Source organism: Osmerus mordax, chromosome 19, assembly GCF_038355195.1.
Source record: "Osmerus mordax isolate fOsmMor3 chromosome 19, fOsmMor3.pri, whole genome shotgun sequence".
Taxonomy (NCBI): domain Eukaryota; kingdom Metazoa; phylum Chordata; class Actinopteri; order Osmeriformes; family Osmeridae; genus Osmerus; species Osmerus mordax.
In genome coordinates this window covers 3,198,936-3,219,631 of record NC_090068.1, presented here as the reverse complement: position 1 = coordinate 3,219,631, position 20,696 = coordinate 3,198,936, and the positions used below count along the sequence as shown (strand labels likewise).

The following is a 20,696-nucleotide window of genomic DNA, read 5'->3' as shown; positions in this document are numbered from 1 at the left end:
TGCGCGGATAGTGAGTGAGAGGTGCGCTTAGAAGAGCCAGAACATTTAGAGACCGACAAAACCCTTTCGCATTCCCTCATGTGTATCTTTGTGAAAGATTCTCAGCAGAGGGAATTGCGTATCTTTTCCAGCTTCAGACGTATGTTGCCAATGCGACACATCGAAGCCGTGCGCTCACAGTCCCACAGACTATATATACCGTTTCGTTTTTTCGCTACCTACTTTTATAGTAGGTATAGTATAGTAATGAAAACAATATTTGACCTAATATTAAGTTTCATGTTGATATGTTATCCCTATTCACTAGGGTGTCTCCCCTTAACCCATTCTGTTGTCCTTCGGTTGCTTTGCGCCTTTTCCTAATCATTTCCATAACAGAAATGTGTGTTTCTTTCAACCAAAACATTTCAAACCAAAAATAACAGTGTATGGTACCATACAATGCTCTTCAAAAGTTAAATAAATGATAATTTCACTACTTTCATTGAATTTGGATGTTTCATTCACTTTTATAGCATTTTTCAAAAAGAATAATAGGACATTGAAAGAAAGAAATGGTGAAAACCCCCACAAAAGACTCAAAATGCACAACAAAAAAGCCACAAAAAGGTATAAAAAGACCAAAACGTAAAAAAAAGTTTAACAAATACATCCTTATGTGTCCTATAGGAACACAGAAAAGCCAGCCTTGTTGTTTTAATGAAAAGCCTATATACTCTATATCGAGCCTCTTATACTCTATATCGAGCCTCTTATACCCCTTTTCCACCAACGCATTTTGGGGGCCGGTTCGGAGCCGGTGCTTAATCGCGAACCAGTTCTTTCTCTTTCGACAGACTGAGAACCGGAAAAGTGGTTCGTACGTGGTTCGCAAAAAGCACCACTTCGGAGCTGGGCTAGATTGTGAACCAAGAAAGAACCGCTTGCGTCAGGGGCGGGGTTACCGTGACCAACAAGACAAACAGAATCCTTTGACCGCCATTGCGCAAAGTTTTTACAATTCATATTTAAGCTAAACGGTACTTGTAAATCATCATCTGAATTAAAATGTAACGAGAAGTGGGCAGTGTAGTTGCTGAAAATGTGCTTATTTTATTGATGAAACTGCTAATTTGTAAATTTGTTCCGACTTTTCGATAACCTAGCTAGCAGTGCAGACACTAGTTGCTGCGTTTTATCATAATCCTATCAAATGAGAGAAATGACAAACACAAATGTTATGAGCTATTGAGCCTATATTTAACACAAATGTAATACACAAGCAGTATACAGCAAAAGTTTATAAACTGTTGCGCTGATAATGGCAGTGTTGTCATACTGCTGCGAGTCCAGGGTATTGCGCAATAGCCAAGAAAACACCTTCTTCAGATTAATAAACAGCCTTTAGACGGGCTTTGCTTTGTGTTTGGCGCTGCCGCGCTAGCGTTGCTAGGAAAGATGAGACGTATACAGTGACGTAATGACGTGGCTCTGTGGTGGCTCTTTAGCCCATGGAAAAGTGGTTCTTAGTAGGCTCCGTTCTTGAACCAGCTCTGAACTGGCTCTAGCACCTGCTCTGAACTAGCTCCCGGTTCACTTTGGTGGAAAGGGGGTATTATACTCTATATCGAGCTACAGGGTTCTTTTATATAGGGCCCTCGCATTGTCTGCTCCAACCTGAAACAAATAAAGAACATTGTCCTTTTGCAAGGCACACTTGGAGAAAGTTGAAGGTGTCCATTTGACTACTGTGTTTCAAGGTTCATTGCTTATAATTTGTGTCTTTGTCTTGGCCTTGAAGTGGAGGCCCTAGGCTCAGGGGGAGGAAGACGTTCCTCTTCCTGCTGAGTTTAACACCATTGCAATTTAATCAATTGAGTCGTATTTGAAATGAGCACTGAAAGGACTTGTGTCTCATGTTCAGACCACCACCATTAGCAAGTCGTTACAGACACTTCAATCACAGCCACACGTTCACACACTCTCACCATCTGTGTTGCAAGTGGTAAATAAAACTCAAAAGTGTACCCCCAAAATGCTCTCTGAGCAGGCAGACAGTTTCCTGATCATCTAGGACCTCCACTTGAGAAAGTAAATGGCATATTTGATCAATATTCAGCAACCACATATGGCATACATACTGGCGTATGACTATTAGTTTCACTGTTACCTCTGTATGGCACAGTGGGACGACAGTGGGTGGTGGCAGCAACACCACTGTATCTCCTGTCACTGCAGAGAACAGTAATACATTTCACTCCTACAATATTCATAAATAATTGTTGAATGAACATGGTCACATATATTACGTGAAACATACATATGCTTGGGTTTCCGAGCTGCTGCCACCAGGGTCTGAAGAAATGTCCCCTTCCACTCCTTCCATCATGGGATCATAGCTTACACATTTACAGCGTCTGCTATTTTCTGCCAGCTTGGCAGCAGCGACTTTGCTGATTTTTGTCTGTATTATTAGGGTTCCTCCGGTAAGAGGAAACGTATTGTTTTTGATAGTATTCTTATTAGGGTTCCTCCGGTAGGTGGAAACCTATTGTTTTTGTTAGTATTCCTATTATTAGGGTTCCTCCGGTAGGAGGGAACCTATTGTTTTTGTTAGTATTCCTATTATTTAGACCTTTTCGCAATATAGATATGTGTTTTCAGACCATCTGTGTGTGTTAATTTTTATGATGTAGGTTTTCAAATACACTCTTGAACAAAGAAAAACAATTTTTTACAAAAACACGTGACTTGCAACGGGGAGTGGGGGGGGGGGTAGACAAGCAGCATCTGGACCTGCAGCCATGGTAGGCGCTGGACACAGACCCGCCAGCCACCCTGGGGAAACAAACGAGGCCACCCCGAACGAGAGCAACCGCGAGACGGGCCGCACGCCACGCTTCCGGCGGCGGAGGAGGGAGGGCGATGGAGCGACTGCTCCCCCAGCCGCGGCTCGAGCCCAGCCACGCTTGGCTCCCCAGCCCGACCCACCCAGTGATATGCTGTGATTCCAAGACACATTTCGGTGAATAGATGGACAGCAAAAGGATCAATCTGAATATGCTGAATGTATCCTGGGCAGAATGTGAAGGTGTCACATTCTTTCATGATCCTTTGTGCCATGATCAACTCAAAAAGTACATTGTCATGAAGTTGTGTGCTACGATTAACTTCAGAGTTGATCTTTTTAAGTACTTCTTTTGACAGGCTTCTGGATAGATTGCCTGCAAACAATTCATCCACAGGTGTCTTATTTAGTGTTGAATAATACAAATTGCTTACTCCTTCATGAAGGGATTTGGCAATTTTCCCTCTCTTTCTATAGGTGGCATGGCGTGACCTCACTTCTCCCTTTCCATGTCTCACATCTCCAACACGTGTTAAATATATATCTATTTTCTCACATCTTCTTGATGGTCTTTTTTGGATAGTAAATATGTATGTAGCTTCACAAGATTTGAAAGAGCAACTTGATTTTACTTTAAGAAAGGGGCTCTGCTTTTTCCGGCTATGCTTTGGCTTCAGATGCTGATACCTAAAAACGAGAGTGCAGCAGGGATTAATTCTCCTGAACCTTTTGTAAAACAACTCAGTCCAGGTTTTTTGAAGCTTGGTAGAACCATTCAGAGGCTTTATTGTTTCCCATTCTTTTTTTTCAATTTGAAATGTGAATGTCTGTGGTCCTGGTTTAGTTTTCCTGTGCTTTAGTGGACTATTATTAACCTTGTTGCTTGTAATCTTCTGCTCTGTTACATCTGGACATTCTATATAATTTTCTGTCCTATTTCCAGTGGGCACACAGTCTCCTTCCACTTCCTGCTCTGTTACATCTGGACATTTTATATCATTTTCTGTCCTATTTTCAGTGGGCACAGTCTCCTTCCACTTCCTGCTCTGTTACATCTGAACATTTTATAAAATCTTCTGTCATATATTCAATGGGCACACAGTCTCCTTCCACTTCCTGCTCTGTTACATCTGGACATTTTATAACATCTTCCATAATATTATGCTTTACATGCTTATGGTCTGCCTCATCTTCTTGTGACACATTTTCTTGAATCTTTTTACTGATTGCATTATCCAACATCATGGAAGGAATATATATGGCACATCCTACACTCAATTTATTTACAGATGTCTTCACCCCTCTCCTATTATCATGCCACACCACATGAAGCCATGTTCTCAAATAAGCTTTATCCTTACCAAATATATTTTGGGACAAGGCCCTCCAGATTTCGGAGTTCCACTTTGTATTTGCTTCCAATATATTCAAATGATGAAATTGGGTAATTATCACCTCCACTCCTCCAGATCTTCTCCATAGATCATCTTTTAGTTTTGCACGACCCATTATGGAAATAGAATATGATCAAACTTGCTACATGCTACATCTAGATAAGAGACGATCGGGGGCTGTGTCGGTAGACTGCCCGGTAGACTACAATTTCCCGCTCTGAATTTGTATTTAATCATGTGACTGATAGCGTGCTTGTGAATTTAATACATTTCCCCCTTTTGGCCAACGTGAGTATAGCCACAACATTAATGCCCACACCAGCTGAAAAGCCCCGCACCTCTCCAGGGTACACGGTGCATTTCAGCGGTGCGGCACTATACCCTTCTTGCGTCCTTGTGACGTGCACTCAATTCAGAACCAAGACATAAACACCCGCCTCTCTATATATTTTTTTTTCTTTATTAAGACGTTATATTCTTAGACGTTTTGTGATGAAAGAGATTTAATCGTAGAGCAACATACAAAAGGTTGAGTTCGCATTCTCGTTTGTCATTTCTCTTTCTCATTTCAAGTGTTCATTGCCATAAGTGATTTACAACATTAAATCGGCCAGTAATTATAGATGAGAAGTGCGTGCGTCAAATACATTGATAGTATAATATAAGGTGGCAGGATCATGGTCACTGTAGCTTATTCCGGGAGTCAGATGGCTGAGTGGTGAGGGAGTCGGGCTAGTAATCTGAAGGTTGCCAGTTTGATTCCCAGCCAGGCAAAATGACGTTGTGTCCTTGGGCAAGGCACTTCACCCTACTTGCCTCGGGGGAATGTCCCTGTACTTACTGTACTTACTGCTCTGGATAAGAGCGTCTGCTAAATGACTAAATGTAAATGTAATTCCAAGGCTGTAGCCATGGAGTCAACAATGGGGGGGACGAATTAAATGTATTATGATCATTTCGGACAGCGTGCGTGGTTGCCTGTCGTAGTGTACCACATTTTTGTATGTATTTATGTTTTTATAGCAATATATTGGGGGGGACATTTTGACCAGACTTGAATATTTGGGGGATGTGTCCCCCCAATATATATTATGATTACGGCCTTGGCTTATTCTCATTGCCTGTTTTTATCTTAAGTGTGCATTTAAACACAGTGGCACAAGTTGTGGCAATGAGTTTTGCCAAACAAAGAAAACCATATCTCTGACAATAAATGACAACACAACACCAGGCTTAGGTCTCAGTCATGTCTCTCTCAGCTCTGAAAGCCGGAGGACCATCTTTTATAGGGCACAAGAATGTAAACATAGATTGTGACAGTCAGGCAGTAGTGCCGTTACAACAGTCTCAGAGAAAGAGATTCACTGCTCCCAACACATGACAACTCTCAGACTAGAGAGTTCATAGTTGGAGCTCTCCTTGTAGTCATGACAAGGAACGTTTAGCCAGTACTTTCTCCTGACCCCGAACATCCATTAACCCTGACACATAGACACAATCTACTTTCATTAATAGCAAGCTTACTTGAGAACGTACTAGCTAGTGTCCAATGACTTGTTCTATTGATAAGTGAATAATGTAAGCAAATCCCGATTTACATTTAGTCGTTTAGCAGACGCTCTTATCCAGAGTGACTTACAGTAAGTACAGGGACATTCTCCCCAAGGCCAGTAGGGTGAAGTGCCTTGTCCAAGGACACAACTTCATTTGGCACGGCCAGGAATCGAACCAGCAACATTCTGATTACTAGCCCGATTCCCTAACCGCTCAGCCACTTGACTCCCTTGACAATTTCTTCCACACTCTTCTTTCATTGGCTCCCTTGCATAGACCTGGTGCGCGCGTGTGTGTGCTTGCGTCATCAACCCTAGTTGAATCTCTGGTTCTGGTGTCGTAAAAACTCAACCATATAGGTGTCAAGCAAATGGTCACCAGAGTTTGCGTCTCCATCTAGCCCTTGTCAAACAGTATCTCTTTAAAACAAACAAACCCCCCCTTAGTCCTCAGCCCCAAGATAAGGGTCTTGTGTGTGTACCCAGAGTTCAGATTTGGGGGTAGGCCTCTCTTTGCACACAAGGAATGCTGAACACAGTATCATTTTATACAGAATAAAAAAGTTACATCTTCAATTTTTCTGACATGAAGACACTCCATGTGATGGGGTGTGTCGAGGGGTTACATCAGAGTAATCTTACACATACCTCTCTCTCTCAGTATTGACTGGATTCAAAATATTCCTTACATATAAAGTGTTTTACCTAAGACTTGACAGCTGAGACTGTCAATGGAACCGTTGTGGTGGATGTGATCCTGTCTTCTTGTATGAAATGATTACTCGTCTTCTATAAAATTAGCGAGGATTTGATGCTATTTTCATAGATTAGCGATTTTCTATCATTTAAAAAAAGGTTTTATTGAAAAAGTAAAGGGTGTGGAAGTAGGCCAGACATTATTAGAATAATCTGGTGTATATTTGAGATTTTTTGACACAAATTTGAAAAAGATATTGAGATTAGTGAAGATTTCATGCTATTTTCAGAGATTATCGATTAATTGGAATTTTATTCAAAACTTTATTGGAAAAGTAAAGGGTGTGGAAGTAGGCCAGACATTATTAGAATAATCTGGTGTATATTTGAGATTTCTTGACACAAATTTGAAAAAGATATTGAGATTAGTGAAGATTTCATGCTATTTTCAGAGATAAGCGATTTTCTATCATTCTTTTAAAAACATTATTGAAAAAGTAAACGCTGTGTAAGTAGGCCAGACATTATTAGAATAATCTGGTGTATATTTGAGATTTTTTGACACAAATTTGAAAAGGATATTGAGATTAGCGAGGATTTCATGCTATTTTCAGAGATTAGCGATTTTCTATCATTTTTTTTAAAGTTGTATTGAAAAATTAAAGGGTGCGGAAGTAGGCCAGACATTATTAGAATAATCTGTCGTATATTTGAGATTTTTTGACACAAATTTGAAAAAGATATTGAGATTAGCAATGATTTCATGCTATTTTCAGAGATTAGCGATTTTCTATCATTCTTTTAAAAACAGAATTGAAAAAGTAAAGGGTGTGGAAGTATGCCAGACATTATTAGAATAATCTGGTGTATATTTGAGATTTTTTGACACAAGTTTGAAAAAGATATTGAGATTAGCAATGATTTCCTGCTATTTTCAGAGATTAGCGATTTCTATCATTCTATTAAAAACAGAATTGAAAAAGTAAAGGGTGTGGAAGTAGGCCAGACATTATTAGAATAATCTGGTGTATATTTGAGATTTTTTGAAACAAGTTTGAAAAAGATATTGAGATTAGTTATTTGTATTTTATTTTAACCTTTATTTAACCAGGAAGTCCCATTGAGATTAAAATCTCTTTTTCGAGGGAGACCTGGCCAAGACAGGCAGCAGCATAAAAAAACAGAGTTACAGACAGAAAAACACAGAACAAGACAAGTTAAAAGAAACTAAAAGCTAAGAGCTAAGAAACAGTGACGTAGAGTTAATTTAAGAAACATTTACATATTAGGGAACCTGCCTCTATTTCTTTCATTCGAGATTTAAAAGTAGTCAGTGATATTAGTTCCCTGAGCTTTAAAACATTCTGCAACATATTCCATGATGAGGGGGCTGAGTACCTAAAAGCCCTTTTTCCCATTTCCGTTCTGGCATTTGGAACAGTGAGCATAAAAAAGTCCAGAGATCGCAAAGAATATTGTCCGACACTTCTCTGGTTGATGCAAACACACAGGTAGTTAGGGAGCAGACCAAGGAAAAAAGTCCAGAGATCGCAAAGAATATTGTCCGACACTTCTCTGGTTGATGCAAACACACAGGTAGTTAGGGAGCAGACCAAGGATTGCCTTATAAATAAGGGTGTACCAATGAGAGAGCCTACGGGTGGCCAAAGCAGGCCATCCTACCGAGAGTATAACTCACAATGGTGAGTCAGAGCCTTACAGTTTGTAATGAACCGCAGCGAAGCATGGTAAGCTGCGTCCACCCTACGAAGACAGTTAGCAGAGGCATGCATATAAAGAATATCACCATAGTCCAACACAGGTAAAAAAGTAGTAGCAACTAATCGCTTTTTTACATTACTGGAAAAGCACAGCTTATTTCGAAAATAAAAACCCAGTTTTAACCTCAACTTTTTCACCAGGTACTGTACATGTGGCTGAAAGGTGATTGATTAGTGAAGATTTCATGCTATTTTCAGAGATTAGCGATTTTCTATCATTCTTTTAAAAACATAATTGAAAAAGTAAAGGGTGTGGAAGTAGGCCAGACATTATTAGAATAATCTGGTGTATATCTGAGATTTTTTGACACAAATTTGAAAAGGATATTGAGATTAGCAAGGATTTCATGCTATTTTCAGAGATTAGCGATTTTCTATCATTCTTTTAAAAACAGAATTGAAAAAATAAAGGGTGTGGAAGTATGCCAGACATTATTAGAATAATCTGGTGACAGTTTGGTTTTTATATCCATAAAAATATTATAAAAGTCATAATTTCTCAAAATTGTATGGGTAATTTTCACCCGGTCCCTAACTCGACGCTGCAAAGTAGCGTTTTCCGAATGTGAGACGAATGTCGAATGTCGAATATGAAACTAACTTCACCTCGCTCTCAGTGCCGCTGCTAGCCATTTTGGTGCCCTAAGCATAATTCCTTTATGATGCCCCCCCCCCCCCCCCCCCCCCTAAAAAACCTGATTGTTTTTGCCAGTTTAACTTTTTATTACCAAACGTATAACTCAATACCAATAGCCTAACACAACAGCAGCATCACAGTGTAACACCTATTCAGAGGTGGTGGTTCTCTGCTGTGTCTCTGTCCCTAAACAGCTGGTTGAGGGTGGTTGATCAGGGCTTGGCAGGGACGGACTGGGAGTAAAAATAGGCCCTGGACTTTGATCCAGACCGGCCCACCAGAACCGGCCCCCGTATACGCCACCACAGCTGCCCTGCCAATGCATCCACATTCTGTGTTTGATGTGATGCTATTTACGGAGTTCCCAACGTAATGCGAGCGGTGTTGCGCGCGGGCCAAAATAGTTTTTGAGCTTCATGTAAAATAAACAGTAGTGATGTGTCGTTCGTGAACGATTCGTTCATTTTGAACGAATACTTACAAGGACTCAGGAGTAACGAGTCCTCTCAAAGAGTGATTCGTTCATTTTCTCGTGGCCGTGCATCGGGACTGTTGCTTAGGCTCGTCCAAGTAAACATAAATGATTAGTTCATTTCCCGACTCGGTCTTCAGGTACAAGATCATTTTTTACGTGACCTGCATAGGCTCTGTAGTGGTAGCTAGAGGAAACGCTAGAGGCAACGATTCGTTCATTTCCCGACTCGGTCTTTCTACGAGTCTTTGGATCATTTTTCACGTGACCTGCATAGGTTCTGTAGGCCTACTGGAGGAAACGAACGATTCGTTCATTTCCCGACTCGGTCTTTCTACGAGACTTTGGATCCTTTTTTCACGTGACCCGCATTGTATTTTTTTGTAGAGGAAACAGTTTCCTCATTCCCTTTCGCGTGGCCACTGTTTTAGTAAGACGTGAATGATATTCGCCCCAGTCATCATACTGACTGATTTTGTTATTTTCACTTTACATTTACACTTACAGTTTAGTGCAGTGTAATTGTTTGCCGTGATAATTAAATGCTAGTGTGATAATAAATGAACCCCCCCCCCCATTGAAATGAAGGTTTACTTGAAAAAAGATTAGTTAATTTTACTGAACGAGATTCAAAGAACCGAATCAGTAAAATGATCCGAACTTCCCATCACTAATAAACAGCCGTTTTTCAATTGGTAAAACCTTGTCTAGTGAAGGTGATGTATTTTTGTCTCTTAATGCTTCAGCCCCACCCTTACGTTTCTTAGCCTGGTTTTCCAAATTATAAACATTTAAAAATGAAAGCATGCAGGAGCTCTCCACCTTTATTACTCATTTAAAAACTATTTGATAAATCGAATATAAAAGCATCATAGAATGTAAAGTAAAGTATCAGCTAGCTGGCGTCAGTTTCTTGTACAATGCATAGATAATGTTTAACAGTAAAATCTCAATTTAGCTTGCACCTAACATATTTGAGTGTGCTAACATTAGCAATAACGTCAGCTAGTTCGAGGTGTATGCATAGGCTAACCATTAAATTAGCAGCACATTTCCCGTATTTAACAATGATTAAACATGGACTTACCTGAAAGTGATGCACAGGCATCATTTCGCAGTTTCTCTTTCTTATTTCGGCCCCTGACTCCTGTTGTCTTTTTGAGGCCATTTTCGAAAAGTTGACCCTACTGTCAAAGTTCGTCAGGCCACTGAGATAGGAAAGGGCACCCACGGCAAGCATGGGAAGTTGTGTGTATGTAGTTACCATCGTAACTTTTTTTGAGCAATTAAATATATCTCGTTCTGCCTGTTTTGTGATACACATGCCTAAAAGGTGCCAAATATTTATATACTGATATAATATTGGCATTATAATTATTAGTACTATGATGATTTTTGAGTTGGCCATTTTTTGGTGCCCCCTCCGGACTTGGTGCCCTAAGCACAGCGCGTAGTGCGCGTTATGGGAGCGGCGGTACTGTATGTACTTTAACTTTGTGTTACTTTTGATGCTGTGTTTGCTAACCAGCTAACGTTATGTCTTATGTGTTTTGATACCGTGTATTACATAGTTTTCACGGTTTGATGTGGAGAAGACTTCATTAAAAACCCGTAAAGGAAACCATTTGCTGTCTGACTGTGCTTGGGAGGGAGTCACAGCTATTACTATCCCAACTATAATTTCAGCTGTTAAGACTATAATATTATTTTTATGACTAGCTAGCCTAGGCCTACTTCTTCTTCTGTTTAACAGTTCAGCTTTCAGCTTCTCTCGCATTGTATTTCAGCTCTTAGCGTTGTTAGATGATGCAGTTCAGTTTCCACACTGCCTCTTTTGTGTGACTCACACATTTTTGACATTCATTTCAGCTTGCGGGTATTTTCTTATTTCTGTATTTTCTGCAATTTAAGAAAAATAATTTCATCTTTCAGCATTCCAACGCATTTTCAGCAGGAAATGCCTTTCTAGTTTTTATTATTATTATTTATCTTCTATTTCTTCCGTGGCACCTTTCAGCGCCTTCAAATCTTCAGCTATTAAAACCGTTCAGCTATCAAAAAATTCAGCACTTTCAGGCCATGGGTGCTGTGACTTTTCACCTTGTACCTCTTATGCTTGAATTAATATAAATCAATATTCATAATATTTTTAACATGGGTTTCCAATGGAGTTTTCTTTCAAATCCTCTCAAACTTCTTTAAACTTCTTCAACTTCCAAATCCTTCTTCTTCCTCAATCTTTCAGCTAGAGCCACCATTTCAACTTTAAAATGTTGACAAAACCCTAAACTATTTTCAAATAATTCAGCTTTTTGATATCTATTCAACTTTTTTCAATATCACTGATTGTTTCATGACTTTTTCAAGCCGTTTCTGAGATTTACATGGGTGTGTACGTGAAACCCTGGAGTTCAGACAAACGCTTAGAGTGGAGAGCAGCTTCGGATGTCGTTGAAAAAATATTTATAGTTTGCCAGCATTGCCACAATTGTCGCTCGTCATGCTTCATTTTTGGATCAATAGATAGCTAATTTTGTGCTGGTCGTAGACAGTTGTCCGTTGAATCCAACAGACGTACACATTTGTTCAGAGCCCCACGAAAGCGAGACAAAGTCCAACTCTCTCCCCATAGAGACCAATGCAAATCTGGTGACAAAATCGTCAGAGAAAGCAAAAAGAACAAGATTTTGAAACTGCCGGTAGAGTCGTATTTCTGACCGCACAGACATATAAAGGACATCTCTGGTTTCGGCAGAGTCTTGGGTCTCGGAAAATATCCTTATTTTTTGGATTGGACGTATAGTTTTGCGTCTAGGTTAACTTGTTTGAGGTGTGGATTCTAGCTAAATTTCTGTTATTCTCTGCCCTCAGCGCGTTAGCAATCATAGCTGCACCATCACCGTGGCAACGACAGACACGCACCACTCAGTCTCACGCAGGTATTAGCTGATTAGTGGAGTCACAAGACAGAGTTTGATAGTATTTCAACCAACCCAGTCTCATCCCAACTCGTCAAATATTGACGCTTGGGCAGAGCCCTTTGGCGTCACTATACCGACGCCGGGGGACGCCTTTTTCGTCGTTTTTTGACGCCTAGGGACGCACATTGACTTCCACGTTAATATGTTCGGCTTTTCCCGTGAAAATTGTGAAATATGGCGTCGTATTTTGACGCATTAGGTCTCCCATAGATTTTGATGAGTGGCTTTCGGATTTTTACGAAACGTCACCAAAATAAGTCGGGTGATTTCGTAAAAATCCGGCCGATGTGCTTTCAACGTGATTTTTTTTGTTTCATGATTTTTTTTCATAAACCTTATTTAAGGACATAAAAGTTATTTATAAAATGTACTGATACAAAATAAACCGATCTAAAAACGTAGGCTATATGCATAAAATAAAATAAAGGAAATAAAAATCCGACGGGGGAGGAATATCATTTTATTTTAATCATAATTTTAAGCGCATGGAAGCAAGCGTGTCAAATGCCCTGACAGCAAAACCTATAAATTATCCAACATTATTGTAATTTTATTATTACACACAAGTCGCTGAAAAGTTTGACGCTCAAGATCTGGCATGAACTACTTCTTGTCAACCAAACCTCCGCTCTCTCGTTCTGAAAAGGTAAGCTATTATCGATGAGGTAAACGTATATTTAAGATACTATCCTATACAGTTTTTTAAAATTGTTTTTTAGGTTGGTTTAATGTTATTATGTTTGAAGTACATTGCCCGGTGCTTTGCATCACCAATATAAATTAATTGACTTTGTAAACTACAAAAATAGGCTAATACACTGTGCTAGCTAGCTAGCTAGTCTAACGTTATGTCATGCAAGGTCATGAACCGGTGCACATTCATTGGACTCAATGAATGTGAATTTTTATCTTTGCTGGCGTGGTCCTTTTTACATCTCATAGCTTGCTAGGTATGACATTTATTGTATTGTATTTTTTATCTTTTCTTACTTGCAGCTCAAGTCACGCATTTTCTGGAACATCCTTATTACCTCACCATATCCTTGCCTTACAGTAGCCTATTTCATAATTTATCAGGACGTACCTGTGTATACCTGTGTCCACCTATCTCTGTCACCTGTATTACGCCCTCCACAGGCTCTGCCTGTCCTTCTGTTTCTGTCTTTCTGTTTGTCTGTGTTTGTGTGCATCTCCAGGCTCCAGTGATCCAGTCCATCCTACCTGCACAAGATCCACACCTGCGGTCCAGTTTCCCAATAACTTGCGGTGACATACCCTGGTTTGCCCTCCACTCACCGCCAGATCGTTGTTTTTACAACCTGGTAGCTACGTTCCCGGCCTCCTTGTACTTCCGAGTCTATTATCTACTATTTGTATTCAAAGTGTTCTAATATTGCACTTTCTTGTGTCCCAAAGAAACATCCCACTCGCCATCTGCCCATTTGTCTGTCTGCTCTTTCAACTCAATGATGAGTGATTTGCAGTTGATGGAATTGGAGGATGAGCTCAGGAGTGCAGATACATTTATTGAACATCTCAAGACAGAAGAGGTAAAGTAGCTTCTGTTTTGTCTATAGTTAACAGTATTCCTTCTTACCAGTCCATATAAGATACATGGAGGCGTATTTAAAAGACATGAATCAGAAGGGTTACACTACTTTAACTGCTTTTTCTGTCAGTAGTCCGAAGGCATTTCCCATATTGGTAAACCTTTCTTAAACCATGTTGTAATTCTAGACAGAGAAGAACAGACAGAAAACTAGGACTGCATCACCAAAACCTGTTCATTGGAAGAAGAGGGACCACAATGGGGACATTGTTCACCAGCGCCCACGAGCCCTTAGAAAGCAGTCAACATCAAGACCAGACGAAGGAGGACATGTTTCTTCTTTACAGCCATTAGACCATGGCCAACACCTAGACCATGATGATTAATCTTTTGTTCCAAATGCTGTATTTCCACAGTGTGTTGTGGCAATGTTGAAGTTATGATATTATTCTTTTTTCTCCTCCCTTTTGAAGATTTTAATATGCAGCAGCTTGAGGACCTTCTACAGGACTCAGAGAACATTGAATCACAAGATTTTGTTCAGCAGCCACCATTGTCCAGTTGGAGTCAAAGGCAGAAAGAGGTCCAACAATGTTGGCAACAGGCGAGGCCACAGAACCTTGACAATTTACTTTTTGCTGAGAACATCGTCCAGATGACATGCAATCACTGTCACGTGAAAGAAGCTGTCATCCATTGTGGGGAATGTATGCCCTCAGAGTGGTTTTGTGCTGAGTGTGATGGCTTGGTACATAAACACCACACTGTACACAACAGGCAAACCATCATGGATGGATTTTTCAAATACATCCCGCCAACAGTCTGTGACACTCCATGATGGAAAATACATCATTTGTGAACAAGGTTGGCGTTTCTTTTTCAATTGATTGACAATTTTCTTAACAGATCATTCTTATCTGAAATTGAAATGTGTTATTTAAGTCATTACTCACAACCCAAACATTCTTAATTGTATACCTTATGGTTCTTTGCCTTGCAGATTGTGTTCTGCCAACAGCTCTACCTCAAAGGACATGCTCCTGTGACACCGCTGATGCAGCAGTCTCTGTTGGTAGATCCATCATACTGGTTTGCATAAATGGTAGGATCTTGTTAAACTGTTGAATTTTTTTATATAACACATTACTTTGGTTTCATGTTATTGATTTGCCTTTCATGTGCTCTCAGGCCGTTATGATCTTCACGTTCCGGTGCTAACATGCAAACATTGCAACCAGAAATGGGCTCCAGAAGTCAGTGACTTTGTAAAGAGTGGTTACTGGCCCGCTACCATGCAGGCACAGACACTGTTCCACCAAGATCTCTTCCATTCCTTTGAGGCTATGAAGACAGCAGCTCCAGGAATGTCCAGACAAGCCTTTACAGCAATGTTGGACCAGAGAACAAAGCAATATGGAAGAGTAAGTAAAAAGCAGTTCAGGGTCCACAAGTGGCTGTAGTAGGTAGAACATATTTCAGATAATAGACTGAAGACCTTACCACACAAGTCATTTGCATCCTTATGGATTTGAAAAGTTGCATACAAAACACAAAACATACAAAGGCAAAGATGTAGTTTATCGTTCTTGAAAGCTATATTATATTCTTTCCTTTAGACTGGCAAAGTGAATGCAGATGCATGTCAGAGAAGTTTTCTGCAATTTGTGTACTGAAACTATGAAGAGAACCAACTTCTTGCAAAGGAGCCATTGGTCTGTCCAGCCTGTAGCCCTGAAATGGTGGCTGTTTCTGTGGATGGCAACAGAAAGTTGTACAGGTTCCAGAAAACAAACCAGTGAGTTCTGTGCACACATTATAAACAGCCAATGTAGTTAATATACAGTATGTCCAGCTGTTAATGTCACTGTTAATGTCAATGTTTTTTTTGATAAGTGCTACATATATAAAAGGTCCTATTACAAAGGTAGTCCATAATACATTGCCTTAAAGGAGTGAAGAGCCAGGGTTCTTCGATGGAGTGTTTTTAGCCCGAGACTCTGAGGTGTCCAGTTTTGTTGAGGAGGTCCGGGGAACTGTCAAGAGTGTAAGTTTTACATTATTCTGAACAACATTTATTGGGAATATTCTGTAACTAATTAAAGTTAAAGTAGAAAACACGATTGCCTTTGGAGAAGGGAGTCTATGATCAGGTGGGGATACAGGACTAGATTCTTATCCAGGGGGCACAGTACATTCATACTGCATATTGCTTTATCCTTCAAATGTAAGATAGGTCAGGCCAAGTGTGGAAGAAATTGCGATTTCCTGTGTGCTTACATTATTCACTAATCAATAGAACTAGTCATTGGATACTAGTTAGTATGTTCTCATGTAAGCTTGCTATTAATAATAAGAGTAGATTGTGTCTATGTGTCAGGGTTAATAGATGTTCGGGATCAGGAGAAAGTACTGGGTAAACGTCCTTTGTCATGACTACAAGGAGAGCGCCAACTATGATCTCTCTAGTCTGAGTGGTCATTTGTTGGGAGCTGTGGATCTCTTTCTCTGAGACTGTTGTAACGTCATTACTGCCTGACTGTCACTATCTATGTTTACATTCCTGTGCCCTATAAAAGATGGTCCTCCGGCCTTCAGAGCCGAGAGAGACATGATTGAGACCTAAGCCTGGTGTTGTGTTGTCATTTAGTGTCAAAACACTTTCTTCATCAAAAGACAGAATCTTGACAGTTAAAGTTTGCGTGAACAGTCCTGCAATCTAGTGTACTTGAATTAACTATTGTCATGTTCAAATGATTTACTTTGGTAGACTGCAGGAAAAGCGATGTGTGGTGACTCCCAATGGAATGCAGCAAGAGAGACTTCAAAGCGGGCCAACAAGTTGGATGAAGAAGGTGTGGAAATTGCTGTGTGTAGACATGGATTTCTTCTCAAAGGTTGGTATGGGTCTGATTAAGTAGTAGTAAAAAGATAAATAATACATATTATATTATGATGTAATGCCTCTTTCATGTGCATTGTGCTTTTTTGTAAAGGTCTGAATATGTATAGAGGAGAAATCTTTGCATATCCAATGTTTCTCCAAAAAGAGTTCCAGAGTGCTACATTTTTGGCCATGGATGTGACCTGCCAATATGTGCCATATGGAAATGATGCATTGCTTGTCTGTGATGCATGCCAAAGCCCACAATACAAAATGCGAGGTGATGCTTTTAGCTATTACACATTATCTTCTTCCTGTAGATTCTGTGGACTGCAAGAAACCAGGAGGGTGCCGGCACCACTCTCGGTGAAGAAGTTGAGCAAGTGAATAGTTTTCTCTCCAGATGTGCCCTTACCACCAAGTATATTTACATTTACATTTACATTTAGTCATTTAGCAGACGCTCTTATCCAGAGCGACTTACAGAGGGTACAGGGACATTCCCCCGAGGCAAGTAGGGTGAAGTGCCTTACCCAAGGACACAACGTCAGTTGGCATGACCGGGAAGCGAACTGGCAACCTTCGGATTACTAGCCCGATTCCCTCACCGCTCAGCCACCTGACTCCCTGTATATGGCCAAGTCAGGTTTGTAAGCTTATTTCCCCCTGCCAGCCTGCAAATGTACATGTTTACAAAATTGTATTTTGATTTTGTTTTGTTTTTCACAGTAAGAACTGTCATGCTGACTGTCCATGCTATGGGGTGGAATGAACGGAAAGAGAATGGCCTCCATATAGCCTTGTCTTCCAGATTCAAGAAGGTATGTTCACGTACTGAAGATGATTAACTATTTAAAGCAGTTACATTTAAACGTAACTTTTACTTATTATACCCAAAATGCATCACGTTGTTATAGTACCCCCTAGTAGACATTGTAGTGGTACAGGACCTCTGGTAGTTTAAAAGACTGCCTTCTGTATTGCTGTTTTCAGACAGTAGAGAAGACTGGATGTAGCTGAGAGCCTGAAGACAATGCAGGAGCAGTTGCATTGTTGTGATGACATGCTGAAACAATGGGTTGTTGATGTCAAGCAGTGGGCCAGTAGCAGTAAGAAAAATACTTAATATATAAACACTCTCAGTCACTTGGTTGTAATGCATATCTGTGGCTTAAATGTTAAAAGTTTATTTAGTTGATCTTTAATCAAGGAAGTGCAGCACCTGGTCCTGTTGATGCTCAAAGTTTGCAGATCACAATCGAAGCACTCTTTGTGAGCATTTGCAGAAAAAGCACTACCTTTACAGACAGAATGGTATGTATAGTGTAAACATAACTAATGCTGATAAATCTTAGGCTATACTGATATCTTCATTACCATGGCAGCTCTTTTTACGTACTATTGTTTTTACTGTATTTGCAGATCGCAACAAAAGGCGACAGAAAATAACTCAAAAGATAGCCCAGGAAAAGAAACGGTTGCTGGAAGACATCCAGAGATACAACCAACAGCCTGATGGTGACCTTGTGGACACAGACTTAGTTGTGCAGAAACTCTCTAACAAAGCTGCAGAGAGCATGATCTGGCCTTGGCAGGAACAGAACACAGGTGTTGCATCAAGATTTAACTTTAAGTATGCATATAAAATGTCAATTAATAGTAATTTGTTTATTAATGTCAAATGTTTTTATTCCTTTACAGACGGTGTGGACATCCTCACAAAGAAGAAGCTCTTTGACCACGTAATGCTTGCCTCACGACTAAAAGAGGAAAAGCAGATCCTTGTGAAGGAGATGCTGCAGCACTGCCAGTACCTCAAGGACTCAGTGGCAAAGGTCCAGACACTGATGGGCACTGTTTTAGTGAGCACACAGACAGGAAGTAAGTGTAAATCAAATTATCTGGATACATGCACTTTCAAATTTATAGGTCAAACTATTTAAGTGGAAACCAATCCTGCTAGTATAGTCTTCGGTAAATTAATTTCAACATCAATTAACAACATTTCCAGGCTTGCCAAATGGATTAACCGAGGAGGGGTCCAAGGGCCTCATCAGTGCACTAAAGAGAAGACTGCAAGACCTGAGACTCCAACAGCAGACCATAGCAGGCACCTACAGATGCACTCTCAAACCAAGTAACAGACTGGTGGAAGAGGAGGACAGGGAAATGGAGGAAGACATGGACTGGCAACGTGGCAACAGCTCGGATGATGATGATAGTGATGAGGAGGAGGATGCAGAGAATTGAACTCAAGTCACTTGGATTGGAATCACTCAGTCACAGCTGTAATCGCCTGAGACCTAACTTGATATACTGTGATGTATACTATGTTTTCTCTCCCTTTGATCTCTACCTGTAATGGCCCAGGCGAGTCAATTGCAACAGAGGCTGCCTCCAGAGCATGACTGCAGCAGAGCACAGAGCATTATTTGTAAATGAGTGGTAGAACATAACACTTAACTTATAACATGGGTGAGTTGGTGACCTAGCTAACGTTTTCGGGTTTTTGTTTTAGATTCACTGTTAGGTAAGGGAGCGCGCTGGCTCCGCCTTCCCATTGCGGGGAGGGCCAGCGGCTACCAGGTTTTGGTTTTATTTTCACTAACTCAGTCTTGTTTTTCTGTTCAATAAACTTTCGTATTATTTTTTACATACATTGACATGCGTGGTTGGACTCACCTTATGTTGGCTGGCAGATTGGGCAATTGGGAAATTATGGGGATAAATTATTCATTTATTATTCATCATATATTTATTCATCATATATTTAAATTATCCAGATTGTTTTTGAAAAATTCGGATTTAACTCTGTATAACTCGAGACAACTATCATCTCAATATTTAGGCTACCACACACGTTAATATTGATTAGTGACCATTAGTGAAAATCCGAGTCTGGATGAGGATCAAGTTCTGTGTGTAATATATGGTGCGTTCGACTTCAGGCAGTGCCGGCGTCGCCTGCAGCCCGGCTGACTTGAAGCAGCCAATGGTATTCTCAGATTCAAGGCAGCCGGCTGTCGGCGCTGCTGGCGCTGCATGAAGTCGAATACACCTAAAGTCTCATGGGTAGGCTAATCCCTCTATGCGTCATCTCATTTAGAATACTACTCCATTGCCAACTAGGGCATTTAATGCTAATATTGATTACCTCTTCAACACCTCCATTATATTATAATCTATTCATACATACTTTGTATGTGATATATAAATTGTTAAGATGTTTTCAAACCCTAAACTTGTAAACTTTGAAACATGTAGTTGAACTACAAATATGGCATTGTTCAACATCTCGATTTAGTGTTTAATGGAATACGTTTGTAGTTCTTTTAGTAATTTGTGTTTTAAACCAATATCATCTCAAATTTTATATCAGATTGATCAGAAATTTACATTTAAAATGTACATGTATTATAGATCAATAAGCATTATATATAATCAGCACTACAAAAGTCAACTTTGGCATGTATTTTTTTCATACTTTTTATTTTATATTATATTCAAGTTTTGAATGTTTTTGTCACACTGCATGGAATGTCTCAATGGAGCAACATGCACATTTTCAGCCCGGTAGCAGCATACATTGGATTACAAGACACATTTTAGATTTGGAAAATGAACATTTCAAGGTGGCGCTGATGAGCCTCTATCTGGCTTAGAGGTAAGGCCATATGAAAAAAAGTATTTACTAGTCCAAAATATTCGTCAAGGCAAGCCACGAACATGTACCACCAAGGACAACAAACCCCTAACCCTAGCGCGGTCTGTTTAGACCATGTCTTACGCAGAGCAACTAATCATCTTTTAAGTTTGGGGATAAACAAATGCACAAGTGGGTCTGTACCCTGATATGCCACCGAAACATAATTTGACTTTGACCACTGATGGTAGTCTATTTAGATTATGAATGGTCTTGGAATCT

General features: G+C 40.0%; 1 protein-coding gene across 1 annotated transcript; it reads left to right on the top strand.

Moving 5' to 3' along the window:
- The first annotated feature begins 17,404 nt into the window (after positions 1–17,404).
- On the top strand, positions 17,405–19,045 carry LOC136963514 (uncharacterized). The gene is made up of 6 exons (XM_067257665.1): positions 17,405–17,417; positions 17,501–17,592; positions 18,058–18,085; positions 18,194–18,379; positions 18,473–18,652; positions 18,783–19,045. Exons 1-6 carry the CDS (start codon positions 17,405–17,407, stop codon positions 19,019–19,021), a joined length of 738 nt encoding a protein of 245 aa, XP_067113766.1. The 3' UTR covers positions 19,022–19,045.
- Positions 19,046–20,696: the final 1,651 nt, after the last annotated feature.